Genomic DNA, 24,170 nt, shown 5'->3' with positions numbered 1-24,170 from the left:
TATGAATACTGAATAGATAAGCAGTCTTTACCACTTGATTTGTTCATTTACATGGCTTATAATAATAATCTCATATGCACCTAGCGGTAATTCATTCAACTAAGTGGAAACGTACACCAGTGAAATGTTGCAACAACACATCGCGCCTGATCAATCAAGCTCAAATGCGTAAAAAATTTCCCCAAGGTTTTGGGAAAACAAACAACATAATCTCACGGCTGCTTTCTCACAACAAAATCACTCCCACAAATAACCAAGCAGCCGGCTTGTAGACAGTTCAAAACTCTGCACTTTGATCTAATTTGGCTGATGAGTCTTGGCATCTTTCATTTCAGCGTCTCTGCCTCTCGAACCTGTGCAATCAATGTGAGCTCTGTTTCTGGCCTCTCCGTACCCACTGCAAGCCTGTTGTGTTTTTTCGGGGGCCTGCAGGGAGAGATGGCTCTTTCCCGACACCATGATAGCCTCATTAGCTGCTTCTCCCATCATTGTTGTTTTACAACAGGACTGTGTGTTGCGATTCCTCATTAAGATAAGGGCTGCTCAATGGAAGGGGAGTGCAACAATGTCAACCATAAGAACCTAATTCCAGAGAAACAGGCAATGTTGCTCACTACTTTTCTCTAGGAGCAGAAAAATAAAATTGTAGGCTCTCCTAACGTTATTCTCCTTCTTTGTCTTGGTGATAGCTAAAAATGTGGATTTAGACAGAAGTACTGCAATTAGAGTGAATCTTTTCTTAGAAAAATGACAACACAATGGGGAAAAGACACAGTGTGAACAATGTACAATCTTTTCTAACATATGATCAGATCATTAAAAGGAACGTTTGCCCCGAATCTTTGGCATGAACAGAAGTATTCTAATGAGTAGGCTTTCCATTTAATTGGATGGACCAAAATGTTGTCACATGTACTGCCCAAGTATGTCATAAGTTATATTGGAAAACTGGGTCTACATTTAGGAATGACGGCAAATCCCTTGTGCTTAGTTCTGCTCTTCAGTTAATTATAGCCAACATGTAGTCTGTTAAAGCCTTTGAAGTTCAAACAGCTCTCAAAAGTCCAGTTACAAGAAAAAAATACTGCAGAGGACAATGCTAGCAGCTAGCTTGTTTCAGAAACACAGCAAAGCATCATATTCCACCTGCACCTGAGCCATGAAATCACGATGACATCAAGTGTAAACCCATGAACCAAACGCAAATCTCTACTAGAGAGAGCCCGTAGTGTAAAACAGCTTTATGACAGTCAGATTTTTAAAAAAGAAAATAATTTGATTCTCTTTGTCTTTATTGTGTGTTGCGGTTTAAAAAAATGAACCAACTGTGCAGCAGTGGATTCAGAGGGCTTTTTTATGTGCACCTTGCTCATGCGCGCTATTATTAGAAACACCCCGTTGCCAGGTTATTTTCTTCACTGGTAACAGTTTATAATTGGGGTACAAAGTACGTTACGCTAAAGAAACACTAATGACGAGTTAATACATCTGGATGTACCGTAAATTTCTGCTACTCACCGACTACGGCTTCAGTTAATTTTTAATAGATCACCAATCAAGGGGTGGTTACTCAAAATTATCCACCAAACTGTATCGATTTCAGGTACATTTGGCTTTATTTACCTTCATTTAGGACTTAAGTGCCACAAGGCATCAAAAACCGAGACTAAACCCTGTCCTGTCTGCCAGCTTTTGGAATCTGAAAGTGATGTTGTGCCAAACAATATTTCTGAAAAGTCTAACTGTGAATTCATGATATATCCTGTATTAATTCAAGCGTGAAATCATCAAGGGACTAACATTAGTTAAGTATGGTTTGCGCTCTTACTCTATGCATGCTGGGACTTTAATTTTGCGAATGAGGATGTCTAACATGAAGTCAAGGTCAAGCCTGTTTACACTGAATCTGAGACTTCCTCCACACTACTGTAGGCTTCCGTGTTCTCAGCGCCCGAGCAACTGTTGTCAAACAGACAGGGGTTACAACGCAACAACAACCGATACAAATGCTGCGTTCAAGACCACTGAACTCTGAAACTAATCAGACATGGTGTTGCTTATTGTCCTGGAGACAAGGCAGCGCCTGGTAAAGGGAGCCTGTCAAATCGAAGGCCCTGATGATGGAGATGGAAGATAAACTCAGGGTCCTTGGGGACTTTTCTCCTCAGCAAACACATCTTTGAATGAGCGGAGATGGTATAGAGTTCTCCAATAGCTGTCTCTGCTCCACCACTGATACTACATCGAGACCCCATCAACCATAGAAATGGACTGTTAAGAACCTACAGCAATCCTCCGAGTGATGCTTCCAGATATAGCTACAAAAGGCTTCTCTCAAGTGAGCATTTCATTTTTAAACGTGCACCGAGGAACTTTGCTGCACAAACCATTTACTGGGAGAACTCTTGTTTAGAAAGGCTGACATTCAATCTACAGAGAACTTTTCATGCACGCAAAACTTCCTTTCTGTGCTGACAGACAATAAAATTCAAATTTTACCCAGACAGGGACACATTCATGTTTGTATCGCAGCATTTCAGCCTCTGGATTTGCTTTCTTCCATTCAAGCTTTGGTAATTTACAACTACTTACACCAACCCCCCCCCCCCCCCCACCCCCCCCCCCCCCCCCCAAAAAAAAAAAAACCAAAACAGAAGAACATTTGTAAAAGGTGGAAACTGTGGAAAAGCAAATGCAGGCAAAAATAGCTTCAATTCCCCATTTAGAGGTTTAAAGTGATTCATTATCAAATGTGTGCTCAAAGGTTAGCGTGCTAGCGACGGGGTGATATAAACATTAATTTCCAGTCTTGGGGCTGCAGGCGTTAACTGAGCTGAGAAGAGTCATTTGTCACCAGGCCACACAGCAGGCATTGCAAGTTAGGTGGCTGCTTGTTGTTTGCCACCCAGCAGAGAAAAGCTCGTACTGCCAACTCATAAAAACAGCTTCAGATTCTGATTTGTATTTCAGCAGAAATTAACCTGAAAGAAGGCACTCGGCACTTTATATGTTTTTGTGCATAAAGTGAGAAATATATAGATAAATAAGTAAAAACGAAATTGAAAAAGCAACAGCGTTTCACACCTGCTAGATTTGTTGTAGCCAGAGTGGAGCCACTTTACACCTGCCAATCCCACAGGCTCTGTTGGCCCAGCCTGCACAGAGACCGCTGCACGTGTCTGAATGTAAGTTTCTGACTTTCTTTGAGCATCAATAGAAAACTGCAGGTACACAATTGGAGCCAAACACTAGAGCTGAATCATGATAAGGATAAGGTGATAAGGAAATACAGTACATGTTCAAAAATAGTGAATATGCAGTGTAGCTACAGCTGTATAAAACTAAGCACCTAGCTATGCAGAGTTGACTGGGTCCTAAATAGCTCGCTCAATTTGAGCATGGTACTGTAATGGGATCCGATTATTAGCTGTAAGTGGTATTATTGCAAATTGGAAGCATTGAGAAACACAGAAACTTAGCTACAAACTGCTAGAATAGACCACGTGAACTTACAGGTCGGGGTCCATGAGTTATGAGCTGACTAGTGTGTGAAAGTTTGCCAAAGATCTGCTGACTCAGTGACTGCAGATCTCCGAGCCTCCTGTGGCATTAACATCAGTACAAAAACTGTGCTCCAGGAGTTTCATGGCCAAGCAGCTCCTACAGATGCAACGTCTAGGTGGCTCAGTACTTTTTTCTATATAGTGTGTATAAAATCATTCATTTAAATGTGATATCTTTTGTAATTTTAGCAGTAGCTACATTCAATGCATTTTTAAAGCAATCCAAAAGACTTTTAAGAATAATTTCTTATGATTTTTTATCTACATATATAAAATGATATATAGATATATGTAAAATAATTTTTTTTTTAAGTAATATTTGTTGCATCTTAGTAAGTGGTGCAAAAAAGTGCGATCAATCTCTCCCTATTTTTGTTGCCTCCAAGGTAACCTTCTCTTTCACACATTCGGGACACAAAAGATGGCCGACCGTGCTTTCGTTATAGCGCTCCTGTAATGCAAAGCTGAGCACTTCATTAATCATTCATCTTTAATAGATTATGCAAATTTCAGGACATAAAAATCAACAAGATCAATAACTGTATGAATTTTAATTGGGAGCAGAAAACATTTAAAGAATGAATATAATCTCATAGCTCCATCCAGTATGAGAGCATAATTTATTGATAATTGGATCCCAGCCTAAGTGAGGAAGGTAATTTAGCATTTTTTCAGCCTTGGCATACATTCCTATTTACAGGGTTTGCTAATGGAAGGAAAAATAATATTATGCACTAACAACCTACACACAATCAAATGCCTCATGCATTACTTTGCATAGTTGTGAAAATTGGGTAATAAAAGTTTACAGGATATTACTTCTGAGTTTAATTTGGTGCTCAATATATTCAAAACACATCTTTAAAATGGCTGTACCAAAACATGTTGTCATATATTACTTTCAGAAAAGTTTTGCTAGTTCATTCCCTCTTTACTCTGGGCGAAACCCTTGCATGTATCGCTTTAGGAGGCCCCCCAGGCCCCCAGGTGGCTTGGAGGCCACCTGCTATGAGTGTGCTCACCAGAGCGAGACCACTTTCATAGGAGGAGCCCGCCATAAAAGGGAAAAACACACCTTTCTTCTCCTGAGGCCCGACTTTCTGGGGCAAAGCTACCTCCCACATGTTCAGGAATAAAAAGGGGTTCTTTCTTTTCCCATAGCTCTGTGCCTGAGTGTGTGGCTGAACTATTGGGATCATATGAAAAGGCCGCTGTAGTTTTCAAACTTCCTCTTCTTTACTTAGACTCTCTCTCTCACACACACACACACACGCACACATGCACAGACACACAAAGTACACTCCTTGACTCTGATTCCCACTGCATAATTATGAGCCTTTTATTAAAAGGCTCATAATTATTCTCGAGCCAGTGTGGCCATCAGTAAACCTAACCTCCCTTGGGAAACACCCTCAACAGCAACAATGACACAATATTTCAATTAACCAGATGTCCATCAACCTGGACAGCAAAGCAACCACAGACTCGGTCCAACACAGGGGATGTTTGATACAGACACTGCAAGATAGTTAACACATTGCACCTCCAATTACCTGTTGACTCTCAGTGCAAACGATTTGGCAAAAAAATGCCCCTTTCTCTCTATATATTTCTCTCTCTCTTTCTCTCTCTCCACAGCATAAGGCAGCCAGCCAGTCACAGTGCTATTCCAGCCGCTGTCAATCAACAGGCTATGATAGCGTTTGATGACAACGTCATGTCGTGGCGAGAACAGCAGCTGTCTCTTATGAGAAGTGCTCCCAGTCAATCTGTTAGCGGGCCAATCCAGGCTAACACAATGGCCAGTTAGGAGCGTTGCGTGAAAGACCTGTGGGATTTAATGGACTCAGATGATATGTTACCTCAGCCCGTCCCTTAGAAATACACAGAGCACCCCAAAAAGTGCCTTGAAAGAGCTTTATGTAAAAAAAAAAAAGACATTGGTGATAACTTTATATGGCTGGAAAAATGTGCACGCCATCAGGGAACGGCAATCAAAATCTTAATGATTCAGTGATAATGTAGAAGTTTAGATAAGAGCGAGATGTCTTTTTAAAGTAGGAACCCTAAAAAAGTGATCAGTAAACTGATGGTAAAATGACAGTTTGGTGGTATTTAAAAAAAACAATTAGAACTGGTTAACCTGGGAAACTTTTTCAAGAGTTTGGCATCATAAAGAACGCACAGTTCGACCATCTTGGTGCCGGTGTATTTTGTTGCAGCACTGTGTGTATTCTGTTAGGCGTCAGTGTAGCACGAGTCAGATTGTACCTGTCACAACAGAGTAGCTCTGGGAGACGCTAGAGGCGAGGTCAGAGCTGGCACTGGTGGAGAGGCTCGGCTTCACATCTTCCAGGCCAGTGTTCAGGGACGGGAGAGTGTACTCATTCGCCTGTAGACGAAAAAAAAAAAACCCATGTGTGAGCAGGTGGGAATCGAAGACAGCAATTCACACTGCTTTAATTAAATTTTACATTCCACCAGATCAGGTCATGATCTGGTTAAAATCGCTCTTGGATTTAGATCAGATTTCCTAGTTTAGGTGACGACATATAAAAAACAATGTCACGATGAACGCCCCTCTCGTGTTTGCTGCTGTACATTTCCTGTGAATTCTGCGAACATCACCCCTGCCCCTGCTCCTTGTGCTTTACCAAGACCTATGATGATGTATGCATGCATTAGAGCTTGTCTGAGGGCAAGGCAGAAAGGGAGAGAGGGATGAGAGAGGGATTGGGAGAGGAGTGAAAGGACGGGGTGTCAGCTGGCTCTTTGTGCTCCACTGCAGTCATCCCTGTGACCAGTCAAGGGAGGAGACATTCAGGGCTTTGTTACAGGAGAGACATGTGGTGTGTTTTTTTAAAGGCGAGTACAACCTCAAAAACAGCCCTTTGTGCTTTGCCTCCAGGATGAACACATAAAACTGGGTTAATAAAATGTTAAAATTGTGAATTTTCACTTTATGAGTTTTTCTACTTTTACTTGTATTTTTTAAAACGTCACATTGGAGGCTTTCGTTGCATTCCTGTTCCACTCTTATAAAATACTCTGTGCCACTCTGGCCGTCTTTCTTTTTTATTTATTTATTTTATTTTAACAGATTCACATTCACAGTTTACTGCAGAAGAAAACTTCAACCACCATCCAGTGTCTTAAATATTTATTCACCTTAATCTCGTGTTAAGACTCTGCTAGCAGTTGTGATGAATCCTGTTTGTTAATGAGATGACACTTCCTGACACAACTTTTCTTTGAAAGGATAAGTGTGTGTGTGAGAGTGTCTGTGAGTGTTTATTTGAAAGAGTGTGTGTGTGTGTGTGCATCTGTTTCTCTCAATGGGTTGGGGTCCCACAGGGGCAAGCTGGTGACCCCAGTCTTGTCTGCCTCTATCCCAGATAAACTCTAATTGTGTGCTTACAACTGTTCCCTGGCACTAGGCTGGATGTTCCTCTCTATTCCACTGGGCCTCAGCAGCACAAGAGTCATTTTGTCATGCAGATGGGATGCGGGTAGGGCCGGGTAGGGCTGGGCGGAGGGCGAGTGGCAAGCGCAGAGGGGCCTGAATGACCTGACCACATGGCTGCCAGAAGTGTGGGAGGGATGAGGCCTATTCAGCCTGGCCTCTTCAAAATGGCTTTTTAATGCCCTGACGCAGACACCAGACAAGCCCCTAATAGCCTAATATCCCACCTTTTCACCAGTTTAAGAAAAGGAGGGGGTTCTGGAAACAGGGAGAAAAAAGAAAGAGTGGAAAGCCATCTGATTAATATTACATTAAATTAAAACTGATTTTTCTGGACCATTCTGACGCCGTTTTTCTCCCCCCTCCGCTACCCCCCTCTCGCCTTTTTAATACCTTCTCCTCCACTCTTTGTGATTGCAAGTCATTTCCAATTCGTTTTGGTATTGATCTTGCCGTAGAAATCACTTTGGTAATTAGCTGCATTAGGGGCTGTATAGCCAGCTGAGGGGCTGTCCCTCTGATTTATCGCCGCTGTAATTCCCCACGATCGCGGAGAGATGAAAATGAACTCAATTAGGGCACTGCTAAGGCTGCATGGGCACCCACATAAAGCTCCAATGGAAAAATTAATAGTCTCTTGTTGTTTAACAGTCTAATGAATGTAAATAAAGGTTATCCGCTGTTATATGCTGTGGGTTTGCAGGTTGCTTCAAGCAAGAATTTGCACTGAGCTTTTTGTCACCTGTGTCAGAGCGTTCGCGGGTTCACTACAGCTTGTTAGAAATCAGTGTAAATGCTGTAAATCTTATTGTGTAGGGAGAAATGTGTGTGTGTATGTCGAACCTGCTCGGGTTTAATGTGTTCTGAGGTGGGGAAGACATCAGGATAAGAAGGCCTTTCAAACACACGGTCGAGGGCCTCCAGCTGCTGCTGGGTGAAGGCATCCGCCCGCAGGTGCTTTCTTAAACTTTCCACACTGCCCTGAGAGTCGCTGCCGGGGCCCGAACCATCAGAGCCATCTAAAGAAAGGAAGAGGTGAAAAAAAAGGGAAGGGACGAGGGGGGCAACACTGGTATGAGGATGTGGATCCAGTCTTTTTACTTCATACTTTACTTCTAGCAGGCTAGCATTACGAGGAATAAAACAAACAAAAAAATATTAGAGCTCAGCGGGTGTGATAGTGATGGCATGAGGCAATTCAGGGAAACCCACCATCATGCTTGGCTTTTATCTCCCCCTGTTTTTTCCTGTCTCTCTCTTACTCTCTCGCTCTTTCCTTCTCTCACACATACACTCACTCAAACAATCCTCTACCTCCCCCCTGCCACTCCTTGCAGCCACCATCAGCATGGTCATCATGTGATAGGTCCATGGTAATTGATGGATTACCGTCAGTGCAAATATATACTTGTAAGGCAGACCGTGTGCTTCAGGAAGAGAAAGTAGGGCTGGCGATTACATCCAGAGCCTCTCATTCTGCCGGCGGGAAATGGAGAGCCATTATTTAACTGTACTATTTCTTCCTGAACATATTACCCTTCCCTCTCTCTGTCTCTCTTCCTTCTCTTTCCATCCCCCACATATTACCTGTCCTGTGGAAAACAGAATGGAGTGGGGATGGGACTCAGGGCCGAATGAGGACGGGGTGTCTGGGGGCAATCATATGCATTTCCTCACTTGGTCACACTCTATATAAACAAATGAGCCTGTGCTTCCCTCGTTCTTCTGATCTCTGACCCTATCAACTCGGCCAGGGAGTCCACTGCCGCGGCTGCAGCTCTCCCTCTGCTCACTCATCATGTCCTGAGCACTGAATGAAAAAAAAAAAAAGATCTAAAGCTAAAACCTCCAGCCAGCATTCCCCTCCACTCTCCTGGCTGCCTCCCACCACCCTCCCCTTCCTCCCTATACTGCGCCACCAACAGCGGATGAGGGCTTTAGCTCCCGTACAAATCTGTCATTCTAAATTTGCAGCAGATTATGTTCTCTCCTGGGCGAGCCAGCGGTGATATATGATATGCAAGGCCGCTATTGATTGCCTGATCCGCTAGCAGAGGAGGGAGGCGAAATGAACTTGGAATGAACATCATGCCTCAACTCATTGTGCGTATAATACTCTACTTAATCCCACATTTTTCTGTGCTATGGAATTCAATTGATCAATCATGTTCCACTGATGGTACCATTTCAGGGGCGTTATTGCCATTCTGCTCGGCTGCTTGACCTTTTCTCAATGGCTGAGGCCAGAGGATGAACCCGATTCGCATCAAGAAATAGATCCATGGAGAGAATGGAATAGAGGACTGCAATTGGGTATGAGTGTGTGTTATGTGTAGATGGGAGAGAGCGTGTGTGTGTGTGTGTGTTTCACTGCTAAAATATATTGACTTTTGCTTTGTGTAACATTTATGAAGGAATCTGATTTTTCTCCTGCCACATGTGTTTTCTTACCATGAGTTAACAGAATATTTTAGCCCTGGCTTTTTCTTTCTTTTCTTTTTTTTCAAACAGCTCCCTTGGGTGTTGCGTTGAAGGAACAGTAGTTTTGCTGTATGAAACCCAATTGCTGTGTGTGGTACAGAAGAAAATGGAGTCATTAATTACCTCACATCAGCTGGTCTGAGAAAAGAGGCTTGATCAATAGCAAGTGCTTGTCATTCACTATGTGGAGCCTGTTTATACTCAGCATCACCTTATACACTTAATCAGGCCCTCTGAACGGGCAGCGAAAGGACATAAATTCCCCTCTTAAGATACTTTTTTGTGTTCTCTGGAAACTTACTTAACACAAGACTGATAATTTGCAACTAAAATGCAGGATGTCAACACTTTCCTCCATGGATGCTTGCTATGAGTAACGATTATTCCTCTTTTCTGAACTGAGCAGTTTCTGTCATTTTTAAGGTCAGTGAGGGTGATATCTGCATGTACCTATTCTAATACTGAGCTGTCGAAACTCATCATTAAGGGTACAGGTGAGGTCATCTTTATGGGGGAAAGAGTTAAAGCTTTTCTTATACAAGTAACCTTGTAAAATTTCTAATGATAGAGACTTTGTCAGTTTTGTAATTGTGAAAATATGCGAGTATCTTTCAAATTTATGTGTTAAAAAATTGACTGATTTGGCCTTTTAAAAGCAGCAAATCATTTATTTTCAGTATTCGGCATTAGAGATTCACGTCTGCTATATATCATAAGATAGCTGCATTAAATCAGATTCATCCTTTTGACAGTCAGTGTGTCAAGTGGAGTGTGAAGCACGACTGTCAGACTGCACGCATGTGTGTGTGTGTGTGTGTGTGTGTGTGTGTGTGTGTGTGTGTGTGTGTGTGTGTGTTTGTCTCATTGACTGGTTTGTTTCTTTTTCTTAGTGTTTCTTCAACCCCTTTGGGTGTCTCAGCAGGTATTCTCTTATCACTCCCACAGCAGCGTCTGACTGCGTCTCTTTGTTTTAACACAAAAGTGTGAGGAGACAAACAGAGATAAAAACAAGAATCTGCTAAGGTGACATTCCCACATTAAATTTTTGTTTTGTTTTGATCAGCTTAAACAGGTGCTGTTCGACCTTGTTGTGTTGAAAAATGTGCTTTTTTTTATCATTATGTATTCAGAGATTTTAAACCTAAAAGTTATTGTAGGCTTTCATCAGACCACTCATATGTTTGCACTTTCAGCCTTTTGTACCACACACACACGCACACACACGCACACACACGCACACACACACACACGCACACACACACACACACACACACACGCACACACACACACACACACACACACACACACACACACACACACACACACACACACAAACACACTTTCCCAGTAACAGTAGCTATTGTGAAAAAGACCTCAGCTGTATCTGTCGTGTTTTGGGGGATGTTAAGGTCCTGTGATGGTGTGGTGGCACTAATGTCCCTCTTTCATCTCTCCTGTTTATATGATAAGATAACTCAGAGAAAAGTAGAGGTGGAGGCTTGTTTGAAAGGCAAATGAATCCCTACACACTGGCTGGCTCTCTCCGTAAATCAATGACATGCAGTCCCTCAGATCAGAGGCTGCTTTACTTACTCGGCCTCTGTTGATAGGTGGAATGATGCTATCGCAAATTGTGGATCATTTATTGATGGGGGGTTTTTTTGAGAAAAAAAATGCTGTTGAGCTTGGGAAGGGAGAGAGAGAGAGAGAGAGAGAGAGAGAGAGAGAGAGAGAGAGAGAGAGAGAGAGAGAGAGAGCGCAAACAAACTGGTATACCCAGAGGGTGAACACTCCTTCCCTGTAAGCTAGCTATATTTATGAAAGCTCTGAAGCGGAAAGGAGAGAGGTGGGTGGGGTGGGGGAGAAAGAGGGAGAGAAGCAGCAACACTGCCATGGCTGTTAAGATCCTGTTATGTTGTGGCATGTTTAAGAGCTTTATTAATTCGATTTAGCACCCCAACCAGTGTACTGACTGTCAGCAGGCACAGTGATGCTTGTTTGATATTTGCTCTCACTGCTTCCACCGCGGCTGCATTGACAGGATTTCGCAGATCTCCACTTTATTTTATTTGTTTTATTTACTATATTTGACAGAAAGTTTATAATAAATAAATAAAACCACTTAAATGTATATTCTGGAATATTAATAAGATCTGGTGGCAGTTATTTAGCCTTTGAATGCAGGGTTAGTGGTTCTTTGAGCAAGACACTGTATCGGTCAGATTTGAGGGGAAAATATTTGACTTGGACAAATCTGTCAAAAACTGCAAAAGAAATTCAAAGGAATATTCATACGTCTAAATATGTGAAATTCTTTTTGCTATTTGCCACAGAGTCTCTCTCACTGTTTTATGCCCATCTTGTATTTTTCTTTGTCCTCCTCTGCTTTCAGTCTGCCGTTTAACACAGCCGCCCTGTGTGGTGAGTATTTGTAGAAATGCAATTAACGTATCCCTACTTTTCTCGTGCCGTTTCTCCCTCCTCAAGCTGAGTAATGCATCGCTCCATTAATTCTCTGCATTGCTGCCCATAATTGACTTTTCTCTGACATGATTCCTCTCCACTGAGTAAATTTCCTCTCTTTAAATTTTTTTTTGTGACGGCTCTCATTGTATGTTGTTTACAACTGTAAGCTGGAGCTCGCATAGCCACGTTACTAAACCACAAGACTCAGGAAGAAGAAGAACAAGGGGACGACGAGAGAAGGAAAGAAATCTTGAAGAGAAAGACAGCGATAGATCACAGAAGGAGGAGGGGGAGGAATGCAGTGTGGACCCTTTTGTGCCTCTTCTACTGTCAGGGCCCTAACAGCCTCTTGTCTCTATGTTACGCTCTGTGGCCCCTCTCAAACCTGGGCTTTTCTCTCTCGCACACACACCCCATCAGGGCCATCATGGTGCTCATGATTCCATTTTTCTGTCTTGCTCTGGATGCATTTATTTTCTAAAGTGATCCTCTATTGACTCATTGTCATGGAGTGGCTTGACTAGTCAACCAGTGTAGGCCCAGGTTTAAATCCATACAGTAACTGATATAAACTCCACAAATGGGTCACGTGTGTTAAAAGATACATTGTGGACAATCTCCAAAAGGGCCAAATATCAAATGTGAACAAATCAAAACAGTGACTGTATTCATTTTTTTTCGCTCAAGCTATTGAGTAAGGTTGATATGATTCTGGCTGCTGCCGATGATCATGGTTTTATGTCATGAATGAGCAACCTGCTAGGCCGTATTTTTTTCCCTCCCCACTCACACACTCATCAGCTCCTTCTACACTTATCCCACACCCACGCTACAATCACAAGTTATGACCTTTGCTTTCTCTATCTAATTTATCACCGTGGCTCCCTACTGCCTGTCCTCCCCAGAGCTCCACCGGACTCTGCACAGGACTTGGAGAGCCAGCGATGAGAAAAACATATAGTTAGGTCACATCAACCTGACTGCAAACAAGCAACAAGGTCAGCAGTAACCTGTCAGTATATACTAAGACTAAGAAAACACTAAGCTGCAGCTCTAATAAAAACATGTTTCGATGTACAAAGAGAACAAGTTATAGCATGCAAGTATGTGACATATTAATTAGCTCAAAATAGTCTGCGAGAAATTACCGCAGGCCTCAAACCTTGCAAACGACTGCATGGACTTATAGCGCTGTAATACACATTTTACAATCACACAGAAGTTGTCACCCAATCCTCTCTGTCTTTTCTTGGCTTCCAACTCCACCATAGGTTTAAATGACTTGGTGAGAGCAGGCTGTACAACAAGCTAATTTCCCCACTTCACTATTAATGCATTTGGCAGGAACAACATTCCATTTCCTGTAATGAGATACACAAATAAATCTGGCTATGGATAGATTCGGGGTGGGGTGGTGGTAGTAGTGGTGGTGGGAGGAGGGAGTGGGGGGAGCGGTGGGGCAAAGGAGAGGGGCGCATTGAGACGCATTCTCCCAGCACTGGCATAATTGGTATCGCTGCTTGCAGACATGCAAACCAATCTCTCCACAGATAGGACTGAGACTCTCTCTTTTCCCCCCTTAAGGCTATTTCTTTTGTCTTTTCGATAGCATGCACATCCAAGATAGAGGGAGGGAGGAAGGGAGGGAGGGAGAGATGTTAATTTGTGAATTAATAGCTTTTCTCTGCAGAATTGCAAATTCTTTTTAAATGTCACTATGTTCACTATGTGAAGAGCATCGGAAGCCACGAAGTTACGCACAAACACATAAAAGACACATTTCCGTGCATAGGTGTGTTCGCAGGCATGCACAGATCCTAAAATTAATCCTTGCTCAATTCTCATTGAGGCTGCCTGGACCTCCTTGTTCCCTCCTTCCCTCATAAACCCACTTTTTTTCGACAAATTCCCCTGCTCCTCTTGTCGCTCCTCCTCCCATCTTCACTCAAAGCCGTCCAGTGTAACATGCTACTTTTAATTTGCAATAACACATGACAAGGACAGATTAATAGCTCTTATGGCACCTATGTCCCTGAAGCTCGTCTTACGGGGACCTGGTGTACATAACGCGTGTCACACTACATTATCTCTACAGCCCTGCAGTAATGGGGACCTTTTTCTTCCTAAAAGGGCAACCACTGACTTCAACCACAGCAGGATCACCAGCAACCACCATCAGCACAAAAAGTGTGAAATGGTTTTTCATTTAGCACGGTCAGATTATCACAACGCAGGCACAAGCATTAAAGGAATTACTAGTATACAGACGTGCAAAGTCCAGTCAGTTATTTGTAGATTTAAAAATCAAACACTTTCCTGCACTGATCTCCTTTTGTTTCTAATCTTGCTTAACTTTTCCCCCCAAATTAATTATATTTTTACAACAGACAAAGAAGCATGTTAACATTTTAGCTTTAAAAAATGGATATTTTCTGCTGTATAGGTGTGCCTATTTATTTTTGGTAATAAAAAAAGACGCTATAATTCTAAAATATGAGGGGTTAATAATTAAATGAAGTTACTTAATTAAATATCCAAATACAAAAAAAAAAAACCTGCACTGGAACTTTTATATCACAAGTCAGTTTGAATAGAAATGAGAAAAATAGAGTCGTTAGTAAATATGCATTTGTTTTTTGCAATAAACTGCATTGTGTTTATGACAATCTATGGAAAACGTGATTTTCTAGTCTATTTAGCTTTATTCGTTTTCATTACTAGGGAGATAATCTGTGTGAAAAAGTCTTCCCCGCCACACCACACCTCATAAGCTCATTACCCTGGAAGAGCAAATAGAGTGCGTGACAGTATTGTGATCTGTTTGACCAAAGCAAAAGAGAAGGTTGTCTAACTTAAACTTACAATGTCCTATTTTCCTCCCATCCAAGTGGTTGCCACTCCAGAGAACTAAAGAGACAGAAACATAAAAGAAGGAAGTGGCCTGTTTTGATAAGTGCTCTTTGAGATCATTTTCAACATCCCATCAGCCACCTCAAAGCACAGAATCACACTTGTACACATACACAAACACACACACACTCACAAACACACACAGCCCCTTCCCTGCCTCCACCGGTCTGTTCCTACACCTGTTCAAGCCTCCACCAGGGACATGTTAATTCATAGGCATTAAAAAAGCCAATTGTTTGCACAACCGATAATCTATTAGCCCTCAGGCAGTGTGTGTGTGTGTCCACTCTCTAGCTTTACCTCGGAATGAGAAATTCTGGCTTGGACTGGATAGGCTTTCACTTAATCTTTGGGTGTATATAGATCTATTCGCTGCCTGCCCCCTGCTAGTAAAAAAATATTTTGGGATGTTTTAATATACTTAAAATTATTTGAATCATCGTGGAAAAATATAATTAAAATCATAATCAAATCAATCAATCCTTATCTTTTAAAAAAAATATAGTCCATAATGATAAATCATGACTTATCTGACAGGATCAAAGCAGGAAATTTCAAAAGAGCTACTTTTTCTGCTGTTTGTTACTTTACTGGAATAAAAGCACGGAGCAGCAGCGTTGATGCCTTTTCCGAAGGGCTTTAGAGTTGTATGACAGCTGTATGGGATATCTACAATACATCTGAGCGTGGTATAAAATTGAGATACAGCTCTGTAGGCGTATGGTAGAACGTAGGGCATCGAAAAGCTGATTGAATCACAGCACTCTCGCAACTCTCATCCCGCCTTATATACAGCATAACAAGTCACTGGAGACAGCACACAAAAACACACTTGGCTGCAGCGCTGTCATAAATGCCATCTTCTTCACACACAGGAAAAAAGTAGGAGATGAGTGATGAAAAGAATTAAAAGGATGGCAAACAAAGGGATCTTATGTCTCCCTTACCATCGTCTCGTTTCCTCTTCTCACCATTGGAGCGGGGGATACCCAGAATGCCGTTGATGGAGTAGGATCCTACGGGATTGTTGGAGGCACTGGTCACAGGAGGGGAGGCTGTGCTGGGCACTGACGGAGAAAGCAGAGTTAGAGTGCGCATGCAGTACTGTGTGTGTTTGTGTGTCTCTTCAGGTTAACGTGGGTTAATATGTGTTCATGTGTAGTTTTTTTTTCCGTTTCTTATTCTTTCTGCAGCCCCGATTTGTTCGTTTGATTGGCCTGTGTAGCCGTATTGATGCTCACCTATGGTATGGCCGGGCGTGGAGAGTGGTGTAACAGATCCGTCAGGGGATGGGTGGAATTGCTGCTGGACTTTGGTGCGGATAATCCTGGTAAGGGGAACAACACACACGGATCAATCAATAGTGCTTTCAGAGAATTGAGATTTTACACCGTACTGGTCCGCCACAGGACACTTAAACATGACACATCACGTCCACTTACATCTGTGCATGTACAAGTGCTCCATCGTTTGGGGCACTTGTATCCTCATATTCAGGCCCCTGTCACCAATAGCCAATCTCGGGGCTTTAGGAGCAATCTCTCGTCTCCTGTGCAAGACTGAATGGGGGCTGCCCCCTGAGACTCTGGATTCAATCTAGCTGGATTCTGAGGTTAGAAATATGATAAAGTCCCTATAGCAGTAAGATGTGATGTGGCGGGAAAGTCTTCATTGCACTTTGGTCTGAATGATCTTGCAAACAAAGCATGAAATCACATCAATTCACCTCAATGATCAGCTTCACTGGCTCTACCTGGCCAACTCTAATAATCTGCCTCTCCTGCTCCCCACTCCCTCTTTTCTCCTTGCTCTCCTCTCTCTCTCTCTCCATCTCTCAAAGCTGATCTTTCACTCCCACTCTCATCCTCTTTTCTCATTTCAACTCTCTTTACTGTCCAGTGTCCTATCAGCTTTACTGTACTTTGCAATAGCTGCCTTTCAAACCTCCATCTCTTACTTTTCTTTCTTTCTTTCTTTACTGGTAGCCGATTTATTTCTGTATTTCTCACTTTTTTTTGCCCTTTTTCACTCGACGAGTGTAGCACGCAGGAATCCCCTGGGCTGACCGAGGATCAGACCCTATTGATTGGAACTCCCAGATAGAAAAACTGACAACGAATGGCAGAGAGGAACAGCAAATGCAAATTGTGAACCATACATTATTTGTGAAAGGAAACCAATAGCATCTTATTTGCTGAAGCTGAGACTGCTGTCACCTCCGGTGCCGATTAATCTGTTGTACACTTAATAAGTAAATAAATAAATAAAAAACTAAAGCAGGCTGTAATTAAAACAAATGAAGGCAAATTTTATTTTACAGTAAATCTGATGATTGCTGTATTTCTTTTAGGAAGACGAGCACAATGGGATTTGCACAAGCTCAGCTCTTATGGGGCATGATCGCATTACATTAAACTGTGACTATGGTAATGTTCTGATTGACAGCTCAACTTGAGATCATTGAATAACAGGCAGTATTGTGTGCCCTCTCACTTTAGAGGTATGTGACAGAAACGGACTTCTACAGACTGCAAATGAGGCGAATGGCGCTCACATGTGGCATCCGGCAATAAGCTATCAGTTCTGAATCAGGCATCTATGGGGTTAACGTCCTCAGGGGCAAAAATGTACATCAGACTCTTTTCATTCCCCTCACTATCTCATGTGTCCTCCGTGCTCTCTCCTTCAGGCGGGGCAACAAAGGCAGGTAGTCTCCTCCAGAAAACACACATCAATATCATATTTGAATTTCTAACATCTCACCACAACAGTTATCTGACCTCATGACTCGAGGGAGTCTCATAAATTCAAGGACTTTGTTTCAAGTCTATGTTGTTGATATTGAATAAGCAATTTGGATGGATGAATTAACGACTTTGGTGTTTCACAGTTGTAAAAAAAAAATGTAATCCCCAAAGAAGTATTAAAATGTGGATCAATATGATTGAAATTCGCTCACGGCTATGCCTTTGTTCACTGGGCATGGTGCAGCGGATGGAAACTCCTCTCTCTGCGACAACAAAACAAAGTGCAACCCAGTCTCTGTGTAATCTTTAATAATTAATGCAGGAAAAATGTGTTTAAAGCCAGGACATCCTCTTTAGTCAACAGAGCAGAGGTCAGATCCTTAACCACAAAGACCACCAGGGGTCCGCTCTCCCTTTCAGTCCTCTTGACTGGCTCTAATACTTCTATTCGTTCTTTTCTTCCTCCTCCACACCATTCCCATTCCTCCCTTTAACATCAGCAAGCAAGAAATTAAGCTAATATTTTAAAAAGCCAGTACTTTCACAATTATACAGAGCAAAGAGAAGATTTTGCTAAAAGTGCCAGTTAACTTCTTTTCAATGCCAAGAAAGACTTTAGGGAATAAAAGTGGAGTAAGGCTCACTGATTGCTATGTTTTGATTTGTGATGCCATGTTTAAGGAATGAAAAAAAAAATGCAGATTTGTGCAGTGCAACAAAGTCTAAGAGTTAATTATTAATGCGGTTTCAAAGGACATGTTCCTCCCTGTCCTGCTGTTCCACAAAGTTCAAACTGAGCAGATTATCAAAAATTGTTTTTTTATTTTTGTAAAAAAAAAAAAAAACTAGACATAAAATGGATTACAAACTGCTGTGGTTTTAGAAACAACAGGTGCAAACACACAATAGTGCTAAGAACCTATTGAAGATATAATTTCCAAAGCCATGTGATTTTCTGCTATTTCCCTCTCCCTATCTTTCTGTTGTTGTTGTTGTTTTTTTAAATTTAAATTTAGCAAAGATTCATCCATCTCCTGCATTTAGCTGCTTGTGTTATGAGACTCTCTTCAGCTCATTAAAATGTAATGCTGATGACCAGCTCTCTGGAACAGTGCCTCCTAACCAAAGTTCATCACTGGCAGGCACTGCGGGCTTTTTCACTTTGCACACATGCAGAGGGGTTTTTTTCACCAGAGTCCTCTGTCTAAAGACACTTTGTCTGCTGCTGTCCTGCTTCATGTGGAAAGGTGAAGGTGTAGGGTGTCTACTGCTTTCGCTGTTTTCGTGGAACAGAAACTCCCTTATCCCACAAATACCCGCAGATCACCTCTGTTTCTGGACGAATGTTTTTTTTTCTTGCAGTTTCTACATTAGTTGATTTAATTCTGTAGTTAAATCAGCTCCTACAGCCACAACATAATAATACGAATAATACGAATAATACGAATAATACGAATACTACTACTACTACTAATAATAATAATAATAACAATAATAATAATAATAATAATAATTTTACAAACTGTCCTGTAAAAGCCTATGTGGTCTGTTGTCACTCTCTTCCTCCATTTGGCTGGCAATAAAGATGGTGCTGCCGCCTCTGTGGTCCGCGTATTGAACGACTTTGTTGGGTATTTCCTTCTGCCTCTGGATCTGGTTACGCTGTATTGATCGGTTTTTATCGAGACAGATGTGATTCTTCGCGGCTCCAGCCTCAGCGGCAGTGCTGGCTGTGTTGCGCAGGGCCGCACAGGGGATTGAATTGCACTTATGAGACCACCCCTAACAGGCTCGTTTTAGCCTTGTATGTGGGGATAAAAAAGCTACACTTTTATTTTTTTTAAGTTTGGTAAACGACAAAAAGTTCCTTTCTTGTTTTTTTTATTTTTTTTATCTGTTCCCCCCTGTTTTTTTCCATCACTTGCACGCAGACGTTTAAAAAGAAATAAGTTCACAGCTTTATTCCTGGAAGAGTTTGCGCGCTTTGGCGCAGTTTAGCGCGCCTTCTAAGAAATAAAATAAAGCCGTGCCACCTACCTGTTGATGGATGAAACGCTGGGAACCGTGTCATTGTCGCAGACGCCCTCAGCCAGTAGTCGGTCCCTTATTTCCCAAGCGAACATGGTTGGATTCTGCCGTTTATATTCTGCAATTTTGTCCACCACTTTTGGAGTTGCAACCTTTGGTTTGGAGCCACCAATAACCCCGGGTTTAATACTGCCGGTTTCATAGTACCTGCATGGGGACAGAGCGAGTGTTCCTGAATGGATCCCTCCTTTATTTAAATCAGTCGTGTGATCAGTGAGAAAGGTGGCTTTAACAAAATCGTTTGTGTGGAAACAATCTCCATCGATCTTCTGCAGTTACATATAGGCTAAAGAAAAAAAAAATACCTACGAACATTATGGCGGCATTAATCTATTAATTGGCCTGCAAGTGTGCTGTTATATGGGCCTAATTAAGTGTCAGCTGGAAGGCGCACAAAGCGGATTTTCAACGAAAAAAAGCAGTATAATTAAAATTAAACAATATGAGCAGTGAGAAGGACAGAACAAAGGATAGTTTAGATGTAAGAGCGCAGTCTGGACCTCATTTCCAGTCTGCATAAGCTTACAGTAGCATGCACTACATGCCACCATGACCTACTGGTAAATGTTGGTGACAAACATACAGTGTGTGTGAAATGAAATACCTCTGAAATGCCTTCTGATAGCTGAAAAAAATATATGTCAGAATATTATCTCACAGCATTTCTGCTCTCAAGTAAAATTACCTAATTGCTCATATTTATTTATTTTTTTACACCGATGGACAAATATAGGAACGGAAAGTATATATTTGGCGTTTATTTCTCACAGTAACATCTGATGCTCAAAGGCAAGTTTGGGTAGATTGTGGTAGTTTTCTGGATTTTGCCGCTTTTATTCCAACTCGAGTTTCTTTCTTTCTTTCTTTCTTTCTTTCTTTCTTTCTTTCTTTCTTTCTTTCTTTCTTTCTTTCTTTCTTTCTTTCTTTCTTTCCTTTTTTTTGTAGAGAAGTGATAGCACCATTTCTTCGTCACCGACAGCCAGCCTCATATTTCTCTGGGATATTTTTTCTCATTAATATTTAGCTGTAAACTCCCCTCTTAACATTTATTTCATGATTATGATGCTTTTCTCTTGTGGGGCTGCAGGTGATGGATTGAAAATCTGGGACACAGAACTGCTGCGTTCAAGAAAAAAGAGAGAGGGAGAGAAAGAAAGAAAGAAAGAAAGGGAGAGAAAAAAATGACCTGCCTATATAACCGATGACTGAGGCTGAAATAGAGCTGGGTGCGCATATAGCAGCTATAGAAGATTGATGTTTGACACACACAGGGCTCTGTTTGGTAGTGTATCCCCCCTTTTACCTGCCGAGGATTTTGCTGACACAGCCGTGACTGACCCGTAGCTGTCTGGAGATGTCGCAGGGCCGGACGCCCTGGTGGGCCAGCTCCACGATCCGCTGCCTCACCACGTCGGGAAGGGGTCTGCCGTTCACAAACACCCCGCCGAGCTGGTTCACACCGCCGTGCCCTGCGTGGGATACAACAGCAACACGAGGAGGGGACATAACATTACATACCTGCAGAACACACTGCTGTGTGTGCTCATCAGCCCTCTACTGTGTGTGTGTGTTGAATTTTCAGAGTAAATGAAATCAAAGTAGCACAAACACACACAATGTGACGCAAATCTGAATATTAGCGAACTCTGATGCTGTTCAATAATAATAATAATAATAATAATAATAATAATAATAATAATAATAATAATAATAATAATAATAATAATAATAATAATAATAATAATAAATGAATTAAAGCTGCCACAATTTTAAACTAATTTTAAAACATTCAATTTTTAGAGGATTTTTGCCCAGCAAATGTAACAGTGAAATATAAAAGAAAAAAAATATCACAATTTAAAAATAAAATCTATCTGCTTTTTCTTTTTCATTTCCAGGATCTCATCTGTCCCTGCTCACTGGCTTGGTTAGGCAATATTTTCCAAAAGGATCTCCCCCCCTCCTGCAGCCTAACACATGTCGCAGATATTACGTTTCAACCTGTTTAATTTTCCTTGCACAATTATTGTAAATAATTAAAACAAGCTTTGATAACTCATATTACAAACGCGGATTGTGCGAAGGAGGTGGGGATAAATAATTCACACAGAGTCCGGGTCTTCTTTTACGCATATCATATGGAGGGAATACGCGAGGAAAAAACAAGCAGAAAAAAGCAGACGCTTTCTAAATTCTGTCGTCACTTTAATTCTTTACCATCCGAATCAAAGTGAGAGATTGTTAATAAAGTGAAACGTTAAGGCTACATCCATTTGCACACAGCGTGCTCCCTGCCTCCCTAAAAGTAGCCTGAATGTGGCAGGTGATTTCCCAGGTAATAAAAGCTTTGTATTTAAATTAACTCTTTTCTTTTTAAATCCTCCCCCCCTCTCCACTTGTGTCTTAAATACAGACCTACATATTTCCCACAACCAACCTCAGGGTTAATAAAGTTTAAAGATAATAAACTAAAAACACACAAATAAAAGCGGATTTCACCCACGTGGGTTTAAAAATAAGTCAGAAATCTTCCGTTTTTTATTATTTTATTTTAATTCATCAGCCATCTGTTATTATTTACTCTGCATTATATTATCATAAAATTAACGTCAAAAACTGCTAAAACTATATTTTTACAATTAGCCTTTTAAGTCAACCAGTGGGGGAAAAAAATCAATTTGGAAAAAAAAAAAGTAAAGGTAGCAAGATTTTAGATGTGAGAATCGTGTACATTTCATTGGACAATAGGGGGGAAAACAGCGAGGCCCAATAAAAAATATCAATCACCTTACATTTCGCTATCGTAACTGTTTCATTTAAATTAGAGCGCAATCATTGCAAGTGCACAGGATCGTTTTTTTTTTTTGTGCGCTAAAAAGTAAAGTAGGATGACAGACATGTTTTTGGTTTCTAAACTAATTCAGCATACTCACGGTGCATCGCTGAGAAGGGGTCTGCTTTGCAGTGAATATCCATGGGATAGCAAAGGAAAGAAAGGTAATCGACTGAGGTCGCCGTTTCGCCTCGGTGATGCAGCTTAAATGACAAAAAGAAAAAAACAATCAAGGATTTAGATGTTGGTGTAACACAGTCCGTGTGGGAAGAGTCCGCGGTGAACAAGCAGTGAACAACTTCTTGGGCGCGATGCTAAGTTTTCCTCCTGGAATAAAAAAAAAAAGTCTAAACTCAAAAGTCTGCAGAAGGGGCTGTCAGGTGCAGTGCATGACCCACGCGTGTGCAGAGCGCACCAGTCGCGGAAACATTGGCTCGAAGCGGGTCACTGTTTGTTTTTAAGGGACATCATGAGGAAAACAGAAGCGTAAAACCGAGTCTCCACTGCTCCGCTCAGGAATCTGCGACCGGAAAAAAAAATCCCTCTCCTCTGACGGCGTGGTGGACCGGCAGGCTCTGTGGTTTAATCAGATAGGGGCGGAGATGACAACAACATGGACACGGCGAAGTACAGAGCAGCGAGTCCCCCTCTCCTCCAGAATGGGCTGTGCCTGAACGAAGCTTTGGGCAGAAAATGAAACCCCTCTCCTTGTGTGTCTGTTTCTAAAAGCTGCAGTCCCACAGTTCACCCCCCCCCCCCCCTCCTACCTCCATCCCACAGATCCCCTTGCATAGAGATGGATGACTTGTCAGACAAAGGCAATAGATTCCAACACTTTGTGATTCGCCCACGTAAAAACCTGCAGCTCAAATGAGGAGGTCCCTGCATCCGACAGCCAGGAAGGGGAGGGAGACGAAATGGGAAATGATGAGACTTTGGGGTAAAGAATCAAGGAAATTAAAGGCAGGAGGTAGAAAAGAGGTAAAGCACTGTCAGGCTACTTTAAAGCCATGCTGCTCGGACGCTTTCAGTGAGAGGACTACCAACACAAACACAGTGAAGATTTTTGTTATAGCAGAGCCTAAAAAACACGCAGACACCTCAAAGAATCATTATTACATAATTACAGATGGTACAATTTTCTTGTAAATTAAACAAAGATAAGACGAAACCCTCCGCGTTTTATTTAACCAACTTTGTAAGCTTGGGAGAATGGCTAAAAAGGAATTTCGTGAACTTTTGCACCAAAATCTATATGAAAGCATTTCCTTGCTTTAATTTTTTCTGCTCCTAAATACACGTTGAAAATATGTTGGCGCTGGTTAAATACAAATAAAGTTTTCACATTCAGAAACTGCCAAACCTTATTTACCCATATATGTGTGTGTGCGTGTGTGTGGTCAGAGAAGTGGTGTGTGAGGTGTGCAGGGGAGCGTCAGTCAGCAGGCCACCATCATCATCACCATCATCATCATCTACTCCTGGGCCTGTGTGCAGCACCGCTCTGTAGATGGCGCTCATACAGTAGGTTACACAGCCCACCACGCTCATGGAGGCAGACAGGTATAGGAAGGAGGGCTGACGCTGCTGAGGCTGGTCGGGTCAAAGGTTGGTGTGGT

At 41.8% G+C, this 24,170-nt stretch overlaps 1 protein-coding gene across 10 annotated transcripts in view; it reads right to left on the bottom strand.

Moving 5' to 3' along the window:
- pax2a (paired box 2a) overlaps nucleotides 1-23,299 on the bottom strand; it is a 29,489-nt gene extending 6,190 nt beyond the window's left edge. For 5 of the 10 annotated variants that reach the window (XM_026190359.2, XM_080287586.1, XM_026190366.2 and 2 more), the window contains exons 1-8: nucleotides 22,652-23,299; nucleotides 21,022-21,187; nucleotides 19,668-19,865; nucleotides 16,125-16,210; nucleotides 15,831-15,950; nucleotides 14,836-14,880; nucleotides 7,870-8,045; nucleotides 5,835-5,955 (exon numbers count right to left, since the gene is read on the bottom strand). In XM_026190359.2, the coding sequence (XP_026046144.1) occupies nucleotides 5,835-5,955; nucleotides 7,870-8,045; nucleotides 14,836-14,880; nucleotides 15,831-15,950; nucleotides 16,125-16,210; nucleotides 19,668-19,865; nucleotides 21,022-21,187; nucleotides 22,652-22,694 (955 nt within the window). In that variant the 5' untranslated portion in view covers nucleotides 22,695-23,299. The remainder of the gene's footprint in view (nucleotides 1-5,834; nucleotides 5,956-7,869; nucleotides 8,046-14,835; nucleotides 14,881-15,830; nucleotides 15,951-16,124; nucleotides 16,211-19,667; nucleotides 19,866-21,021; nucleotides 21,188-22,651) is intronic. The other 5 variants (XM_026190362.2, XM_080287587.1, XM_026190369.2 and 2 more) reach the window with 1 other exon arrangement.
- Between the last annotated feature and the right edge of the window lie 871 nt (nucleotides 23,300-24,170).

Source organism: Astatotilapia calliptera, chromosome 13, assembly GCF_964374335.1.
Source record: "Astatotilapia calliptera chromosome 13, fAstCal68.1, whole genome shotgun sequence".
Lineage (NCBI taxonomy): Eukaryota > Metazoa > Chordata > Actinopteri > Cichliformes > Cichlidae > Astatotilapia > Astatotilapia calliptera.
Note: the sequence above shows the minus strand (reverse complement) of the source record. Positions and strands in the feature narration are given on the sequence as shown.